The following is a 20,494-nucleotide window of genomic DNA, read 5'->3' on the forward strand; positions in this document are numbered from 1 at the left end:
TGTACTTGTATATTAATAAATTCTGACAATAACAACAAAATGTACTCGAATTGATACAAATATTTTAAATAATTAAAATAATTATATATTGTTTTAAGTTGTTCGGAACGTATTGAAATTAAGACAAAGTAAACGCCGTGTACAGCTACAGAGTACAGATATTGCCGACCAAGACCTGATCCTATACAGACGTGTCGATCTTTACCTGCATCATTACGTTACGAGATTTTTTTTTGTAATTTTAATTGTAAATTCATTGTTTCGTTTTCTTATAATAATTATATTCTTTCTTGTAAATAAATATATTAAGTTAAAATAGTGTAGTATTAAATAGGCATTTTACCACCAATATTTGAATAAAAATATTTTAAGTTTAATTAAATCAGTTTTATTTTTTAATCATTTTCGAATAACAGTCAAAAGTAATACAAATAATTCTAATATCCTATATATTTTTATGAGATTTATGATTAAACCTAGTATGATTAACCTAGTTAACCAATGATTCAACCAAATCGACTTGACGACATTTTTTTCTAATAAATATTTAGATGTTTTTTTTTTAAATTGAATATATATTTTTTCTTTGTGAACCGATATTAATAAAACGAACAAACACTACGCTATATGTTACCCCACGGTTACTACACTACAGATTTCGAACATTTACGATTTTATTATATAGATTATCAAACTTTTATAAAATGTTAAAAATTGGTATGTTTTAATATTTAGCATTTTTTTTTTTTTTTATTTAGTATAAGAACTAATTGTGGTATAATAATATAAATAAAAGAAAAAAAAAGGTTAAAACTAACTGTCTATTTTATTGTATACAAAATATAAATAAAAATATTGTAAGTTTAATTGAATCAGTTTTATTTTATAATCATTTGTTAACTAACATCGAAAGAAATAAAAACAATTCTGTTGTCCTATCTATTTTTTATGAGATTTATGATTGATCTTATTTCGCTCGGTTTGGCGCCATCTATTCGAATATTTGGGCGTAACCTCGTTACCTCGCTTAACCATTACTTCACGGGCTTGCCGTTTTAATCGATTTTGTAAGTGTATGCGTGCGATTCTCAAGGGCACTTAGCTCTTGTAGTCCTCTTAATGGAACTGGTATAATATTTTAAACGTTTATCTAGACTCCAGACTAGAACTATGTAGATGGCGGTGGTGTAACTACAAATTATCGTAAGCAAAATAATTGATTACGAAACATCAGATATTATGGTACAAAAATTGAATGCTTTCTTTTAATGATATGTATAATATTTTAACTGAACCATTCCATTTATTTCAGTAAAATTAAACTAGTAACAAAACTCATTGAAAAGGGTTTGATATGTCATATGAGTATTGATCTAGGGTTGATGAACGATGGTGTAGTGTCATCTGGTTTTGACATTGCATCTTCATTCTTCACTTTTTCTAGCATCAAACTTCAAAGTAAAAACAATTAAAGTGCCTAAAATACAAAAGGTCTTTTAGTTACAGCTATACTGTACATATAAATTATATAAACATGGAAGAAATTTATTTACAAATTCGTGATAAAGTATTCAAAGTAAAAAAAGATGTTTTGTGTGAACATAGCGACTATTTTCGCGCAATGTTTAGCGGAAATTATGTAGAAAATGAACAAAAACAAATATGTATCGATGTGTGTAATTATTAATTTTAAATATAAAAAATTAAAAACAACACTAATACTGCCACTAATTGTATATATTTTAATTCCAGATGTTAGATCCCAACACAATGCATATCATTCTGCAGTACATGCAAATTGGTTTAATAGATCTTTCTGTATATCCTTTGTCGACAATTAAAGACATCACAATTGCAGCAAACTTTTTACAAATAACAGAGTTAATAAAGCAGATTGAATACACTTTAGATATCGGAACATGTGCATCAAATTGGATGGAGACAATGGATATCGCTGAAATATCCTGTTTTCCAAAATTGGAAAAATTTTGTGTGGCTTTCGGATTATTTTCTTTTAAGTCCATGAAGCCAGAGTATGTTCTTAATATACACAAACTTGCTTGGTATTTGTCCCATCCTTATTTAGACTCACAGAGTGAATTAGAAGTTTTTAACTTTGGCTTGGAATGGATATTCCACACTGAAACTGGAGCTGATGCGCTTCTCGTTATTATTGGTTGTTTAGACATGAAAAAAGTTACAACTCAAGACTTGGAAGAAATAAAAAAATGTATGAAAGGTTTTGAAAACAGTTTAGCGGCTAAAGTCATTGATCTACTTTATGATTTGTCCGTTAATAAACTTGATTTATCAGAAACAATTTTAAACAAACAGAAAAGTGAATTATGTGAAAAGTTCACACAGAGAGTTTGGACTGAAACTTTAGATATTATAAAGGAGAGTAAGACACGATGTTTGCAGTACACACCAGTTATACCCTTATGGCTTCTTAAAGATGGAAAACCAGAATTACTACCACATTCTATGTACACTTATTATCAAGGTAGAGGTTTTGAACAATGGTTAGAAGTTGCTGACAAAAATTTATGGGGCTGGAGTGTTGTAGCTTGGGGCTTGACAAAACTTGTAATAGTATGTGGTGAGCATGGCCGTGGCACGGGTATGTTTATGAGAGATGTTAAGGTTTATGACACACTCAGGAAAGAGTGGACCAGACATGGTGTTAATCTACCACAGAGAAGACATGCAGGCCTGGCAGTTATTGGAGATTCTCTTTACATTGCCGGAGGTGTGGGTGGGTTTAGGTCAGTACTTAACAAAAAAATTGTATATTTTATTTTTATTAGCTAAACCTTTACTATTTTAGGTTTAGAAAAATATCAGCAGTTATTTGTCCATTGCATAAAAGTAATTATCCTATCTTGCTAACTATCTTGCTGACTGTACCAGTTTCATATAATCTGTGAATTTCTTTACAAATATCTGCAATATTGTTCTATAGCTATTATTACTAATATGCCGAGGCTAGCCCTGTCTCATTCTGTATAATATAACAAAAGGTTAACAGACTAAAATAAAATTTTATTTATTCATTCCTATGAATGGAATTTTCAAGTCATATGGTACATCTTTTTTTTTTTAATTTCAGGGTAGTACTAGATACAGCTATTGTATATGATTTAAAACAAAGATCATTCAGAAAAATTTCACAAATGCCAGATGCTTTACAAAATCCTGCACTGTGCTCACATAACAACAAAGTATATGCTGCAGGACAGAAAAGTATATATTGTCACGAAGATTCAGGCACCTCAGACTTTTGGAGGAAAGTCGTGGATACAGAAATGAGGATGAGTTGCATCAGATCTTGTAAAGAATACATTTATTGTATACAAGGTTATTTCAGTAACTTATACAGATTCGTGCCAGGTGTTGAGAAGAATTTACAATTGATTACCTATTTTTCTAGTCTTCCGGCAACCATATGCAATTTAGGTGAGAACACTTAGGTATAATGCAGTATTATTCACTAATTTTTTTAACACTGACTTTAAAATAATTTATTTTCTTTCAGGTGAGATACTTTATATATTTACATGGACTATTTGCGGACAATGTGACGTTTTAACAGTAGAAGAATTCAAAGCAAAGCACACAGTCGAAAAACCTAAGGTTCTGTTCACACAATCCGATAATTGTATGAGGGTTAACGATGTAGCAGGATCTTGTTCATTAGTTATGTCAGCACCACCATTGTATAAAGAGCTTTCAAAATATCACAAGCGATATTTAGCAAGGTATCCTGATCCTGTATGAATATAATATCTACAGTGGCAAATGGTTTTTCTTTCATTTTTCATATTCATATTAAGAATAATACCTTAATACGTTTCAAAGAAAAAAATATTTAATGTATAAAAATACTAGTCGATGAAGACGGATTCGCCCTCGGGGGTGGGGGGACAGTGGTAAGGTGTTTGATAGTCTGTCCTTTTCTGTACTTCTGATAAATTTCGTGGTGACCGCTTGAATTAAGACGTGAGAGCGAAACAAACTTTCGCATTTATAATATAAGTTAAGATGCTAATATACAAAATGATAGACATAAACTAAAATCTAAAAGTATTACAATTTATTCCTAATCCGAGGCAGATCATAGAATCCAGTGTTAATGTAATAAACAATATACAAGCATGATATCCCAACGGTCCTTTTAATGTCGTCTACGTGTACCAAAAACAATGCATATTGCTAATGCATGTGACAATGACACCTGGATGGGTGACTTTTAGTGATGTAAGGTTGATCGTTTCCACACTGTCGACAAAAATATCGGCGGATAAAATCTGCTGTATTGTGGAAGGCAAAATACTACCATATTATAACTATGGGAGATTTATATAACTTTTAAATTATCTGTTAATGTAACAGATTAAAGCAATCTATCTTTGAATTTGTTTGTATGGTATGAACTATAAATCTGTTCACTCGCGAAGACGCGTGCCTCTGTGTTAACTTATCGGCATTAACAAATTAATATAATATATATAACTTATTTGCTAACTTTAGTCATTTATCATCTACACACTAAGACATCTTGTAAGTACGAGCGTAAGTTATACCTACTAAAGCACACCGATAATTTAGCGTGGAGACTGGTCTTCGTCTTCGTAACATAATTATGTAAAATATTTCATCTTCAATTTTGAAAATGTTAGTACCATAGTAGGTGTTTATATTATAGCTAAGTACAATCATTGTAATAGCAATAAGGTATACATAAAAAATATATAATCAAAGTTTTTCAATGTATTTTTTTTAACATACATAATATATTTTTTAACTTTTATTTATCAATAAATATAATATCAGTGAATAATAAGATTTGAATAAAAAAACTGACTCAAGTCCAGTATCCAGTCAAGTAACAAGAACGATAAGTTTGTGTTTCTTACACAAATATTCATATAATATGTATTTTTTAAAAACTCAATATTTATCCGAAGTGACATTCTTTTATCCAAAACTTTTAGATTTCCTGACGACGTTTTTTATAACCGTCGCAGATAAACTCAAATTAAACAAATAAATTATAATCAGTGTTATTTTGAACATTTGATTATGAAGCCGTTTTGTTTAAGACTGAACGGTTAGAAAACCACGAACCAATAAAGCCACTATCATACCAATTAAACAGAATCTTTATTAAAGATTATCATTGTAAAGGTGTGGTCATAGCTTCACAATTGTTTCCTTGTAGGTATAATCCCATCAGGTTCAGTATTTTTTTATCTTGTAAACATAAATATAAAATCATGGTTTACAAGGCAAGAAGTAATATCATATCACATAAATGTCGTCGCAAGGACTAGAATTATGCGCAGGAACTTGAGTCTTAAACTCCAATCTGACTGCAAGTAAAGATTCAGTTCCTTCGGGCTCCTGATTTGGGGCTTAGCTATAAGCTAGCAACTATGAATAGGGAACAGCTGGCTTAACTGATTATATTTTGTTTTGCATTTGCATTTTTTTGGCTTACTCCCATCACGATAGTTATGCGCAATGAAAAATGTATTCTTCAAAGTAGGTTTTAAGAAATTAACATATCGTTTGACCTTTTATAGTAAATCTTCAGAAAGACAAATAATATTATATGCTAAATTTTAATAGGAAAAGTAAATTAGTTTATTTGATGTCAAATAATTTACTATAATAAAATTATAATATCATTTTATCGTGCCATTTATCGATAGACTCCTCAGTATCGCACATCATTAGGGCTCCATAAGCTCAATGAGCGCGAGCGAGACAGACTAATAATAATATATGTCCCGACGACTCATTTCTTAATACGATCATTATATACCATCGAGGCAGCAACACCTAAACATTACAAGTCTTTCCTGTTAAGAATAATTCGGATCCTTCATTAAGCTCTTATTTTCAAATTCAAAGTCATCATGTTATACCATATTTTATGGGATTGGTGGCAAATGAACAGGAGCTTCACCCGATGGAGAGTGGCTACCACTGCCCATGGACACCGCAACGTGCGTGGCTTTTAAGAAATTGTACGCTCTCTATCGATATCTATTTGGAAAAACCGCCGGTGAAAGCTGGTTCCACATAGTGGTTGTGCGAGGCAGAAAATGCCTTAATAACCTTACAATTTCGCACATTATTTTTTTCACCATAAACAAAATCACTTAAAAACCCTGCTTAAAACATATAACAGGTAAATTTCCTCTACCCATACTCCATTGAACCATACCAAGTAACGGGGACAATAAAAAAAAAACATGTTATTAATTTACATTTATTTTGACATTCATTTACAAACATTTTAATTTGTATTAATCTTGTACGTACATTTGTACAATAATTTGTGTAATATTTTGTAATATTGTTAATATTCACCATGCAATATCTCTACTTGATAAGCATTTCATGCCGTTTCAATGAGACTAGTAGTCAACAATAATATATCTTTGCATTTCATAGGTACATATTTTCAAGCGATCATTATATAATTGTCATCTAAATACGTTACACTGGAGTAAACCTAGTTGAATGTTATTTACAATGAATAAAATCATAAACTTAATCAGCGAAAGCAATTATTAATCTCTTATGAACATTTAGGCCACTCGTATTTATTTAATTCTATTTATTTATTATAAAGCACCATATTGTAGTCATGAACATTAAATTTGTCGGATATTGGTGTGATGGCACTTGTTTACTGATTAATAAATCTATGAGAAGTGGCAGCTTAGCTAAAATAAACTTTATCATCTACAAAATAGAAGCTCATATCCAATGAATATCCTTAAAATTATTTTAATTGACATTAAAAATATATATAGTAAACTAAAGTGATGTAGAAAGTCGAGGCTATATATTAGATCTGCGTCCAGTATATTTGGCAATGTAATAATATTGAAATGGAAGCACTACTGTTAGGATCTAGTTATTGAAAGTCTAAAGATAAAACATATTTATTTATTAAATCGATATAAAAAATAACTTTATTCATGCATGACCTCTTTTGAGACAACCTTTATATATGTGTTATTTATAATTCTAATAAAATTGTGCTGAAGTTTAGTTTTTTACATCAAAATACTTAAATAGTGGTAAACTTGTCCAAAATACTATTACATATCTATAACTTGGTGCAAAAAGGGCCAATGTATATTTTTTTCATAAGACGTAAAGATTGCATCATTTGCCAAATATATATATTTAAAAAAATATATATATTTATACCACATGGCATAAGCTTAACATTAACGAATACCATCACTATAACGCTACTCAAAAAGTGACATGTTACATAAAACAATCAATACCTGTTCATTTTTATTCTGATTATCAGAAGGCTTATTGACATTGGCCCTTCTCGCACCAGGCTACAGAAATATGGATGTCAAGACATTCAAGGCACGCATACAAGGCTGTAGTTCCCGAAAAATATAATCTTTACAGATAATGTTACCTGTTAATAAATTAATATTTATCATATTTAATAAAATCTTACGTCCAACCACCGGTCAATTTGTGGAATAGTTCTTCGTCGAGCGTTTGGTTTGCATCCTTTGAACGCATCGAGAGGAATATGTATCCTCCGATAAATTCATGGACGACTTTGCAATCAGCTGATTGAACCGAGAAGATAATGTTGCCTTCCTCGAATTGTACCATCATGTGTTTTATTTCCCAGTTCACGTTCCAAGCCTGAAATAAGAAAATACACATAATTATTTATTTAAATACTTTTTTTGCACAACATATGAGTACATAAGAGATACCGAAAATAATAATATTTAAAAAATGGTGCGCAAAAGGTCTTATCACTTATAGCGATCTCTCACAGACAACCTTTGGTGGTAGAAATTTACAAAGAAAAGAGGGAAGTGCAGATATGAGAGAGCAGATAATAACTATAATATTAGAATATTTATATTAAAGTATAACAATAAACTACACACAACTACATTCCAATAATACAAAACATAATATATATTCTACAATTATTATATTACATAATAACTATAGAGTATCAAAATATATGTATATAATTACAAACTTCATATTAAATCATACTTGCATACATTATTTAGAGACGGACAGAACATAGTTTTTCAACGAAGCATCGTTTAAAGATAGGCAAGGATTTGGACTGCCGAATGTCAGTGGGTAGTGCATTCAAAAGTTATTATTTCTATCTATTCTTATCAAAATGGAAATCTATTTGAAGTTATTAACGTTTGATACAGATCGACCTACCATATAATTTGCATGGCACATGTTATATAAGGAGATCTTAATGTACCTACATTGTTGTTACTAGTCACTAGGTGGAACTTTAGGACAATAATTCTCCTTTTGTTTAACTGATCGCTGTGACAGCAATGACTGACTGATTACTAAATCACGTCAAACATCTTCAAATCCTATGTGTAACCAACTGAATTATCGAGTGCATTTATAAAATTAATTCGCCACATAGAACAAAATTCGTGAGAAATCCTAGACTTGTCTGAACTATTTTTTTCCAAGTTTTTAGCGCCTTGGCTCAACAATACTTTGTTATTTTACTTTAGTTACTAACCTTCATGGTACTGAAACGCCATGTTTTAATATGATCGCCGGTGTTAGGGTCAAGTCTCATGATGCGGTTGTTAGCGATGCTGATGATTTCGTCCTTGCGGTGTCCCATGAAACGTACGACAAATAACGTTTGACCGTAGTCGGGAAGATTCTGCCAAGTCTTGATGTATTGCAGTTTCGCTTCCAACAGCGGTAGATCCTTTACATTGGCATGGCTCTCCAAAACGCGTTGAGTAAACTGGGGAACATATATTAATTGAAATTATTTATTGTATTACTTTTATTTTGAAAGGTGGGCTTATAATTCCTTGTTATAACACCAAACAAATACCAGTTACCAAGGGCTGTCTTACACCCAAGAACAGTATTGTTTGGTCAACACTTGGAAATACATCAGATTTATTTCTTGGTGGTTGGTCTCTGTGCAAACCCGTCTGAGTAGGTACCACCCACTCATCCGATATTCTACCGCCAAACAGCAATTCTCAGTACTATTGTGTTCCGGCTTGAAGGGTGAGTGAGCCAGTATAACTACAGGCACAAGGGACATAACATCTTAGCTCCCAAGGTTGGTGGGGCATTGGTGTAATGTAGGGAATAGTCATTATTTCTTACAGCGTCAATGTCTATGGGCGGTGGTGACCACTTACAATCAGGTGGCCCATTTTCTCGTCCGCCTACCTGTTACATAAAAAAAGATAAGAATAGAATACAAATCAAATGCCATGTAGTTTTTATTAATCGTCAGTAGTGGTGACCATAAGTCGTCATGTATTGAATATTGTATCAATCTTAACAGCTGAATTTAGCGAAAAAATTACCTTGCTCTTTAACTTCTTAAGGAAACGCGGTGCCAAGTAGTTCTCTGGCTGCAGGTGATCGAGATGCGGCAAGCTGTGCTGGTTCAGCGCGGCTGCCGGCTGGGGCCGCTGTAGAGCGAGCAGGGTCTTAACCGCAGCCGCTTCAGTGGTGAAGGCCGAGTCGGCGAGCGACCGACCGCGGGAGCCCAGACGACAAGCCGCCACCCATTCGGCATATTGGTCCTCCTATAGTAAAATATAATATTATGAATATCTTTATTATCAACACAAAACTTTTTTAAGTTTTTTATTTTACATACATAATATAATAAATTGTCACCTCTGCACTTAGAAACTGGCAAAAGTATAATTAATTTTTTACACAGTTTAATCAAAAAGGCTGACTTTTAAAAGACACAACTTTACTAAGCTTTAAGCTACCACCGTAGCATGTAGATTCTACCGAGTAGAACCGGCAAGACACTCAGTTCAAAACTTGAAACCTAAACACAACCATACAAAGTCTTGATGTTTGTAGTCAAATCACTTTTTGATAATAATTACGTAATCAAACAATTGTGACTTGATCGATAGTTTTTAAGGTAGTAAAAATAAGTTACAATTGATAAATTTTCATAGAACCATCAGCTCATCTCAACCCTTCGGTCTAAGAGGGATTTTTGTATTAAACAAAAGTATTCTTGACCTAATTTGTGTTGGTTCTGTATGTTTATCTTGTTCAGTATAGAAATATAAAATAAAAAAAAAAGTTGTTTGCATTTAAATTAAGAATGTTCAAAATAAACTTACATTCTCACATTTCAGCCACATTTCATGCATCGTGTCTTCGGCGGGTACTTCCAATTTGATGCCATATCGACCAGAAGCTGGATGTGCGTCCGGTGTTACCTGTAATAAAAACATAATGTTAAAACCAGCAATTTGGATTTATGTGTAAAACATTGAATTTATTAGTGTATTGAGTTTAAATGAAATACATTAACAACTGAATATTTATATTGCAATTAATATTTTAAAAACATAAAAGTCTCTAAAACTACTTAATTCAAAAGGTTGGTACGTAATCACAAATTTTGGGAACTAAGTTATTATCTCCCTTGTATTATATAGCCAGCATACAACAATATGAATTGTTGCTTTGGGTACAAGTATAGCGAGCTACAGTACCTCGGCGCCCCTGAGCTCGACGGCGTAGGAGGGCGTGTCCCCGCGCGCGGCGGCGTCGCGCGAGGCGTGTATGCGCAGCACGCCGTCGCGACACGACACCCAGCCGCGCTTGTACGCCCGCAGTGTGAAACGCTGACGTCTGTACGATATTTGACATACAGTAAATAAAGGTAACGTTTAAAATTTTGAAGTCTAGGCTGTACGGTGCTAACCCTTTGCCTTTAAAATAAACTTCCAGTTTCCTCGGTAATTTTATGATACTACGGTATATATATCATATAATTACCAAGGCGTTACTTGTTATTACATTTTACGAAATTGATAGCTCAGGATAATAAAAAAAAAAACTATAAAATGTAACAGAATTCCTTCTATCAATGTGTCTTTATTACATATTATATAGTATTCCCACATATAAAGCCTTTACTACACGTCGGGCTGTGTTCGACTGACGTTGGACCAATGTACAGCATTATTAACACATATTCATTTGACATTGCCCGTTTGATAAGGATGTATGTAAAGGCAACCTACTGCAGCAACTGCAGTATATTTCTACAGAATGTTCGATTTTTATATATCATTGTAACATTTCAATCAATTCTAAATATTACTTAATTTTATTACTCTTTTATTCAAATCCAGCCGTAATCATATGATATCGAAACAAACATATAAACTTTTATAAATACTACTTGACACTAAGGTTAAGGCTGATTAGTTAGTAATTGCCACGAAGCCCAAGTATACACTTATCATACTTTATTTTTCGATAAATAATCATAGAGTCCAACCCTTCACTTATTCTGACACTCACTTTTTGAATAAATTATGGCCTTATATTAACATCTAATATAACCTCCTTCATATATATCTTAATATACAACATTATATAATAAAATTAGCTTTAAAAATCACATAAATATTTAAAATTATGGTACACATATATAATAATGCAGTGTAATATTATTTTAGTTTTATATCAGGGTATGATCAATTAATAAAATTAATCCACAATGTATTAGACATAACTTTGAAGTTAAACAACAAATAAAAAGGGTTATAATAAAATAGGATGTAAATTCAAAATCACAATATTATTTACATAAAGTTTAACAAATACAAAATATATAAAGTATTATTGTACTATGGTACATATGCATTGCACATACACATACATTGGCTATGGCCAATGGCAAGAATAGAGACAAGTAAACTACTTTGACCTTGAATTTGAACATATTATAATTGGTCGAGATCTTGAACAATCTATGGTAGTCATTATAGATCCACTATCAGAATTTTTGAAGTAAAAACAAATTATATAAGTTAATTAGAACAGTATTATATTATAAATATATATATATTAACAAGCGCTGTTTGTAGTTCAATATATACATAGCGGAGCTATTAGCAAATCGCATGGATTATGTAAATCTGTACTTTGTTTATCTTTAGTCATATGCCACTGAGATACATGCTAAATTAAGGGGTCGATTTGGGTAAAAAACTAGTCTTACGAGATCATACAGTTATCGCCGTGACACTTCCTTTGCACGCCGCCGTACGGGAAATAGATAAAATAAAATAATTAAACAACATACATAATATGTAATTACATAAATACTGATTTCATAATTGTAAAAATACATAATTCTAAAAACGTTATAAAATAAAATATCAAGGGACAGACTTGGACTATGGTACATTAGTCCCAAAGTAAGAAGTCCACCTTTGGATAATGACGCAATGCAAAAGTAAAATCGGGAACATCCCTTTAATGGCCCACTGCTTGGCAAACGCTGAGTTACTTTAAATGAAGGTTGAAAGCTTATGGATACACATGAGGAGGAATTCATTTCACCACCGAGGGCGAGATGCATTTTTAATTCCTTTTTTTCCATTATTACTTTTCTTCTGTCGTTATGCCTATATGAGGTACCTGAAGATTGCATCCTTAGTGCAAATCTATGCTCAAAACTTATTCATAATAATTCAAAGTTCCTATATTAAAACGATGTGATTTATGGCCTGTACATTGCCTTTTACTCATTGATATGGCAATCTTAAATAATTCTTATACTCATATCTTAATTAAGAAAAACAAATTACAAGTAATATTGCTGCCTCATGAATGCTCACCCTCGGTACTTCAAGTATCCAGCAAGTTCGGGCACATGTGTGATGTCAGGTCGAGCTGGTGGACCTCCTTCCAACTGCACTTGCAGTTCACTTAACGCAGCATCAATTTCGTCTTCCGGAGCCGCTGCTGCTCCAGTGCCTTGGGATCCATCATTCGCATCCACGCCACCACCAGCTAACGTTTGTAATTCAATTTGGAGCTGAAATAATAGAAATATTCAGTGTATTTAGTGCCAAGTGAAACGGAAGTAAATATTTTTTAAGAAAGTGAAGCGCTCAACATTATTAGATATTTTACCTGAAGTGCAGCGAACAGTAACATCTCTTCCTCTGTGCAATGGACTTCCTGATTGAGAATTTGCCAACGAGCCTGCTGGTAAAGTTGGTTCAGTCTCGATGCATCCTGAGCCCTCGGGGTAAGATCGAAGAACGAATAGAACTTGAAACGAAGTTGTAGAGTGTCCCATTCCCGAACATATTGCTCCATGATAGACAACGACGAATCTAACCAGCTGGAAAAGAAAGAAATTATAAAGGAAAATGCTTAATACGGTATAGGTATATTAGCCAAACAAATTTCGAATTCACACAAAATTAATTATCAGCATTCTTACCCAACGTTCATTCTAGCGCGTTCCATCAAGGATTTTGGTGTAAGAAGTGACTCCCTCGATTGGCTATCTGGTTCAAGGGGAGAATCGGCCAAAGACAACTCCGCAAGTGAATCTAAAGCGTCGAGAGATGCCGCTCGTGGTGGGGTTCCGCAATAACCTCCATCGCTGGAGCCATCGCTCTGTGTACTATAGATGTGGCCACCATAGCGACGTAGTGTTCCATTCTGATAAAAGATAAATAAATCGATTATGATAATGTTATGAGATATTTAATTGAGGTATCAAACAAAGTTATACAAAGCTACACGTGAGTTTACCTGTTGTGATGCTACGGGCGTAGCAGATAAAGATCTAGGAGGCGGTGGTGTAGCAGGACACGCTAGAGATCTATCCAAACTATTTGAAGATCCTCTTGTGGCTGCAATGAACGTATTTGTGTCTGGAGCTTGTACCGATTTTATCTTTTTAGCCTCTTTCAAATTCTGGTAATTCTGCTTTAAATGCGACGGTTCCAAAGGATAGCACAATGATAATTCTTCTGGATGCCGTATACCTATAAAGAATAAAACGCGAATAAATACTTTGAGTTATATTAGATGTTTGCAATATCTTGATAATAATTTAGTGTAGCCTTACCAAGACTTTTGCAAAGTTGCATTACAGCACTAAACGTATCGATAGAAAAGTCAATTTTACAATCGATATATCTCAAGTCCGGGAGCTGTATTCTCAGAGGCTTGTGCATCGGAGTGAAGTGGAGTGCAGCATCTGCGTGGACTCCGTACTGGTCCAGCGTGTGTTTCGGTCTGGATAGCCATTTGTTGCGTGTGGGCCACCAAAGTGCGTGATCTGACCAATCCTTTTTGAAATCTGAAATGGTTATATCCAAAATTTAAACATGTAATTAAATATAGTAGAAAAGTATTAAAAAAATGTCTACAGTATCAAGATTGATCGTATTACTGTTCGAACAGTATGACGTTAAAAAATGTACAAAACTTCATCATCCGGTCTTAGCATCACAGCTTGTCGGTCAGAAAAAAACAACTAGAAACGACCAGCAGCTTAGTGACGTCATTGGCGTTTCTCACGATTTAGCGAAGAACTAATATTGATTCCGATATTTATTTCATTTTGAGTACCTATTGGTGAATACTTCAAGTTTTCTAGCTAACACTCGGTTTACCTAATTGGATTGTTCTTCTATAAACCTAACGATTCTATAAGCAATCGTATTTCTGTTGTATAACAAATAAAAAAGAAGAGTTCAAGATATACTGGTCATTTCTGGTAAACTCGGTCTTGTTTCATTTCTTTTTTATGAGTCACTTATATTGGCGTTTCGTCAGGGTACAGTTATTCACAAAGTATGTAGTTGAGAAGTTAAAAAAAAATAAATGAAGCATAATAGGCGCTTTTAGGATTTATTGCTTAGCTTGCTTGATTTATTCAAGTAACAATTGCCAAATTAGAAATAATTAAGAAACGAAATTTAAAAGTATACAATAGAAAATTGCATTCAACGTGAATTATTTCATAGCAAATTTGAAATAACTGAGTATTTGACTATACCATAAAGGGTTTTCCTTAAATGGAGTTTTTAATTTTACTAACTAACTAACTAGTCACTATATTTAATTCAATGTACGTTGATTAAACGATATTTGTATTTTCATGTTAGCAATGATCTAAATTAAATCTGATATCATTTTATGACATTAATTTCACATAATTATATTCTGTACCAAATGAAATGACTCATGAGTGCATTGAACTAAAAACTTTAGGTACAAGCGTAACAAGTTCAATGTAAAATCTTAAATGGATTCTTATTTATTCCCCTCGACAATCAAAGATTTAGTGCGTACCACTTACTTTAAAAGGGTATAAATATCGTCGTGTAACACGTTGTTAAACATGTTAACAATTTATGAATAATGTATTAAAAACCTAACGTCTCTACCTAACTATACTTATAAAAATTTGATTTAGGAATGATAAGTTAATCAAAGTGGTGGTAGGGCTTTGTGTAAGCCCATCTAGATATGTACTACCCACTTATCAGATATACTACCGCCAAACAGCAGTACTCAGTATTGCTGTGTTCCGATTTAAATTGAGCCAGTGTAACTACAGGCACAAGGGACATTACATCTTCCCAAGGTCCCAAGGTTGATGGCGCATTGGTGATGTAAGGAATGGTTAATATTTCTTACAGCGCCATTGTCCGTGGGCGATGGTGACCACTTACCATCAGGTAGCCCATTTTTGCTCGTCCACCAACAGATATAAAAAAAAAATTAAACAAGAGACAAATCAGTAACAATGAATTTAATTAATTAATTATCCGTTAAACATAGGTACAGCCATTAGCTGTAGAAATTAATTTCGTAATTAGATCTAATATTTAACAAATATGATCTAATTTCATTTCTGCTGACTTTACTCTTAGTCGTCTTACGCACACTAAGACATGCTGTAAGCACGAATGTCACTTACTCGTACTAATTTACGACGATCATAATTTAAAGTAGAGGGGCGCGCCATCGTGATTCATTAGATTTATATAACACATGCATTCTATGCGCATCAAAGATAAACAAAGACCATCAATGCGATTCTGTATTCACTTCGTATCTCACTCGTAAAATATTGACAACTGTCTTACAGTCGCCATTTTCATACTATATCCTATAAATTTTATAATTATCATAGTCCATTTCGCATCACATTCTGAGATTTTACGGTCGTGTTCTGCGGTGAATTTCTAGTTTCATGCTATAGAATAGCCTAACTGACATTAGATTTCAATTTTTTCGTTACGACTAAATGTCAAGAGACAACGTAAATTATGCCACGAACACTTAAAATTTGAACTTTAAACTTGTCACTCACTACACTGGTATATCGCCGTCGTGTTTTAACCGAATCGTTTTAACAGTTACTCGTAAAATGCCATAGCTGTATGGAATTCACTAAAATAACTTTCCTGTTATTTAGAGCGGTTCTTCTAATAATGAGAGATCATTGAAATTGAAAAAGAACGGTTTAAAATTAAAAACTGATGATAAATCAATACAATATGTATGTCAAAGATGACGGAATGATTGAACGTGGAAGGAACGTGGAACTTGAGTTTTAAGGAACAGGAAATTGCCCGGGGAATTTTTGTTTGATTTCAAGTCATATATTTGTTAGTTACCAATACAAAAAATCACTACAGTTTTTGTCTGTGTTGTCCTATAAACAGGTAAAAAAAGTTAGTGAAACCGTTAGGTCTTTATTGCGTTAAAATCGGTGAAGTATATCAAAACACAAAATAAAGTTTACGTAGGTAGATTTTTCCTTTCATTTTTCTCCAATCTCTAAAAACAAGTGTCAGAACTTCTTCCTTCCGTTAATACTGTTAGGTCGTAGGATATTTATTATTCCATGTAAATATACCAAAGGAACGCGAGTAATAACCGCGGGACACTAGTAGTAACGTAAGGTTAAATGGAAACAACTTTGACACAGATTATAAAGATTTGACGTTTATTAATAAAGTCTTGTATTTCTTAGAACTGGCCGTTCAAAACTTGACCTCGACTATGGACCGTGACTAAGAGTGACCGGTGTAAAATATGGTGAATTTCTTGAATATCGTTAAGGTCAAACAAAGTAAGGACAATGACAATGCTTTTTTTGATCTTATGAGTCGCGACCTTTTTAAAAGTAATTTTAATCTGAATTGTATTATTCTTAATTAAATATATACATTGTACATATGTAGTAAAATGACTTAAGATAAAAAAAAACTCAAAATATTGTTCTAATAAATATAGAACTATAAAAAGTGTCATTTAAAGAAGGTTTTAGTAGAAACCATTCCAATCTTTTCTGAGACTAAGTGGTGACTTGATAAGTACAGATCGAACCGTTGCACCCATATTTGTATCTTGATTGAGCCTTCTATGTCAATAATACTCAGTCACTGCGTCCTCAGTTCGATTTGTAATCCTTCCGTAGTATGAGCTTTAATTTAAACTCCCTCGTAGACTTAGTGACTAGATTATAAAGCTGATCCATTCTTCTTCTTCTTGATATATTCTAAAATTCCAGGTTGAGCTACTAAAAATTGTTTTTTTTTTTCCAGTAATAAAATTCACAGTAGAGGCCCGATGTTTTATTTTCTGGTTTCTAATACAGAGAATTAAACCAGATTTTGCGAACCCAGTTTGGGGTTAGAAAACGCCCGCACTAAGGACGCCTTTGACGTTGTCGGGAGGAAACAACATTTTTAGACATTACATTAGCAGCCTGTAAATTTCCCACTGCTGGGCTAAGGCCTTCTTTCCCGTATAGGAGAAGGTTTGGAGCATATTCCACCACGTTGCTCCAATGCGGGTTGATGAATACACATGTGGCAGAATTTCGTTGAAATTAGACACATGCAGGTTTCCTCACGATGTTTTCATTCACCGCCGAGCACGAGATAAATTATAAACAAAAATTATGCCTGGGTTTGAACCCGTAATCATCGGTTAAGATTCACGCGTTCTAACCACTGGGCCATCTCGACTCTATTAAAAGATAAATTTAATCGCTATTATTTAATTTGTGCAATTTTTATTCTTAGGCGTTAATTTTTATGTAAAGATATACATATCAACAAAGTTATATATAACAATTTATGATGATAACTGTGGTCAATGTGGTTAAATGTACTTAAGCAAATTCATCGTAAAACCATTAGGCAAGGAAGAGACGTCATTATGTACGTAAATTCCTGAAAGGGAAAAAACCTATTAAAAGTTTTAATGACACAAGAAGTTATAACAAAAATGAAATACCTCTACGTAAGCAAGTCAATGGGAATACACACAAACAAATTTTGCAATTGCAACGCTACAGAAAATATTCAAACAATTTTATTAAGATAGCGCTAATCAGCGATAAGGATAACCGATAAACCAAACACGAAGAGGTTACTACACGAGTCGTCGAGATACGCATCAAAGTATTTTAATTAGTCCTTACGTAATCGAAGTTGCTGTTCGCTTAAGATTAATTAATTATTCGAACAGTCCTTTAACTGTACCTTAAATGGTGGCGATGTCAATATCGAGGTGCAAACAAGCCTTAAGTATTTACGAAACACTCATCATCATCACGATCTTACGTTAATAAACATAGAGATTATTTTGCAACAGGATGGTTATCTCGTTAAATACAGACAGCCATATTCGATTCTTCATGCATATGATCCTAAAATAGACGCTTAGCAACTCTGAATTGTTAGCGAGTGATTTCCAAGAATGTCTTCGATCTATCGGAATTCATAAGCTATTTTTGATTGGATCATGCACCGTTAACTTATCTTTCGTTGCAAATTTTTTTATAAATAAAAAGAAACTGCAATATTATCCATGCCTTACAAAAGGTTGTCTGGAGGACGTCATATTTTTTTTTGGAGTTTTATTCTCGAATCTTTTCTCGTATTTGTGTGTGTGTCATAAATGATACGTGTAATTCTATTGTAAGACACGCGTTACAAAATTTATCATATTTATCTTACAATGTAAAGTCAATAGTAATTGCGGTCACGAATGTAACGAACCTAATAGGTTACAGAACATCAGCTTGTTTCAACACAAACCGTAGCTAACTCAAACAAATTTCTTTATGATGGTATTGTTTCGTAAGTCACCACTAATTATATAGATATTCTCGAGTTTATCGACAGTTATGTAGGACAAGACGGCTTATTTCTGTCGCTTCCTGGACTGGCGTCTCGACGGAATATTTCAATGATATCGTCTGAGCTATCTGAGCATAACGTATAATGATTTATATGGAACCTAATGACATATCAACGCAAAACTGTAGGAAGTTTCTCAACTATAAACATAAGTTCTTGATAATGATTGACACAATCTATATTGGTTAACTTTTAATTTATCACATATAGAATATAGGCATTGAATTTAAGTAGACATTAGAATTTAATATAAAACATTTTAGATTTTGTATTAAGCGTAACGAAACAAATGATATCTTGTATTTAAAAAAAGAACCATGAACGATTAGGATTAAGAACACATGGATACATGTTTTAATGATAACACCTAAATGTACGTAGAGGATTTGGCCATCTCTTTCAGACAGCAACTTTAACAGTATGTAGTTAAAAAATAAACTGGCCACGAGTCCATTAATAGTTTACAACTTTTGTCCAACTTTCGTTACTAACGATAATCCAAGTATCGGATATACCTGAATAAAAATACACACTGACCTATTTTAAAGGCTGAAGGTAATCTAACGGATGTTAAAGCCACGAACTAGTCCGGTCAAAATGTCACGGTTTGCACTTTACAGAATAAATATCTACTAAAATGTTACTACGCGGACGACTCTGCACTAAAGTTTAAGTAGCTTGCTTACACGAACATGTATGCTCGGTAAATATAAAACAGGCAAAGTAATTAAAACGAGCCGTTATCTGTTGAAGTGAATAAATCTCTAAGTGACTTGTTAAACAAACAAAAGGAAAACAGGCGTACGCGTTCATGGTTTTTGTTTGGACTCGAAAGAGTTACTTTGGGGTCAATAAAAGGATGGGACTTGCGATTGATTGATGATTGCTGATTGAAACGATTTTGTAATTCGAACCACAAGAAAATATTAAAACAAATTCATACTCAATTTAATGATTATTTTTTAATTTAATATCGAATTACACGACTGGACCCATAAAATATCCTTGCAGAACACCTTTTTCTTCTTAGCATTTCGTTGTACTGCACAGCACGCTCCGACTTCAGATTACGTTAAGGATTATAAACAACTGATATGCATGATATTTCATACAAAGACCGTCACTTTGAACTTTATTGCATTGAAATAAGGTAGAGAGCATTGAAAGCTTTTCATAAATCTAAGAATACATCCGTTGTTAATAACTACTGACCGCTATTGCTGTTTATTAAACATATGTTAACGTGATGCATATTAAAAAGATTTGTTTAAATTTACATTTACAATGTTTTTAATAATCTTTTAAATTATTTCCTGGCCGAATTTCGCCCACAGTACTCCATCTCAAAGACTATTTATCTAAATAGGAGATATTAAGTTCGGTTTCCATTGCCTTATTGTTAAAGTCCGATGTGACAAGAATCCCTGATACGAACC

At 33.0% G+C, this 20,494-nt stretch overlaps 3 protein-coding genes across 3 annotated transcripts in view; 1 reads left to right on the top strand and 2 right to left on the bottom strand.

Annotated features, from left to right (window-relative positions):
* Positions 1-20,494, bottom strand: part of Uxt (Uxt prefoldin-like subunit) — a 313,647-nt gene that overhangs the window by 213,462 nt on the left and 79,691 nt on the right. The gene's annotated exons all lie outside the window — the stretch shown is intronic.
* LOC113396127 (kelch-like protein 10) lies at positions 1,431-3,791 on the top strand. The gene is made up of 4 exons (XM_026633936.2): positions 1,431-1,672; positions 1,753-2,765; positions 3,110-3,456; positions 3,536-3,791. Exons 1-4 carry the CDS (start codon positions 1,535-1,537, stop codon positions 3,775-3,777), a joined length of 1,740 nt encoding a protein of 579 aa, XP_026489721.2. The 5' UTR covers positions 1,431-1,534; the 3' UTR covers positions 3,778-3,791.
* Positions 7,270-20,494, bottom strand: part of LOC113396125 (unc-112-related protein) — a 29,428-nt gene continuing 16,203 nt past the window's right edge. Inside the window, exons 2-11 of the mRNA XM_026633935.2 lie at positions 13,955-14,190; positions 13,636-13,871; positions 13,319-13,542; positions 13,003-13,216; positions 12,705-12,904; positions 10,563-10,701; positions 10,185-10,283; positions 9,396-9,620; positions 8,576-8,812; positions 7,270-7,698 (exon numbers count right to left, since the gene is read on the bottom strand). Of these exons, the coding sequence (XP_026489720.1) occupies positions 7,498-7,698; positions 8,576-8,812; positions 9,396-9,620; positions 10,185-10,283; positions 10,563-10,701; positions 12,705-12,904; positions 13,003-13,216; positions 13,319-13,542; positions 13,636-13,871; positions 13,955-14,190 (2,011 nt within the window). The 3' untranslated portion in view covers positions 7,270-7,497. The remainder of the gene's footprint in view (positions 7,699-8,575; positions 8,813-9,395; positions 9,621-10,184; positions 10,284-10,562; positions 10,702-12,704; positions 12,905-13,002; positions 13,217-13,318; positions 13,543-13,635; positions 13,872-13,954; positions 14,191-20,494) is intronic.

The sequence above is a fragment of the Vanessa tameamea genome, chromosome 19 (assembly GCF_037043105.1).
Source record: "Vanessa tameamea isolate UH-Manoa-2023 chromosome 19, ilVanTame1 primary haplotype, whole genome shotgun sequence".
NCBI lineage: Eukaryota > Metazoa > Arthropoda > Insecta > Lepidoptera > Nymphalidae > Vanessa > Vanessa tameamea.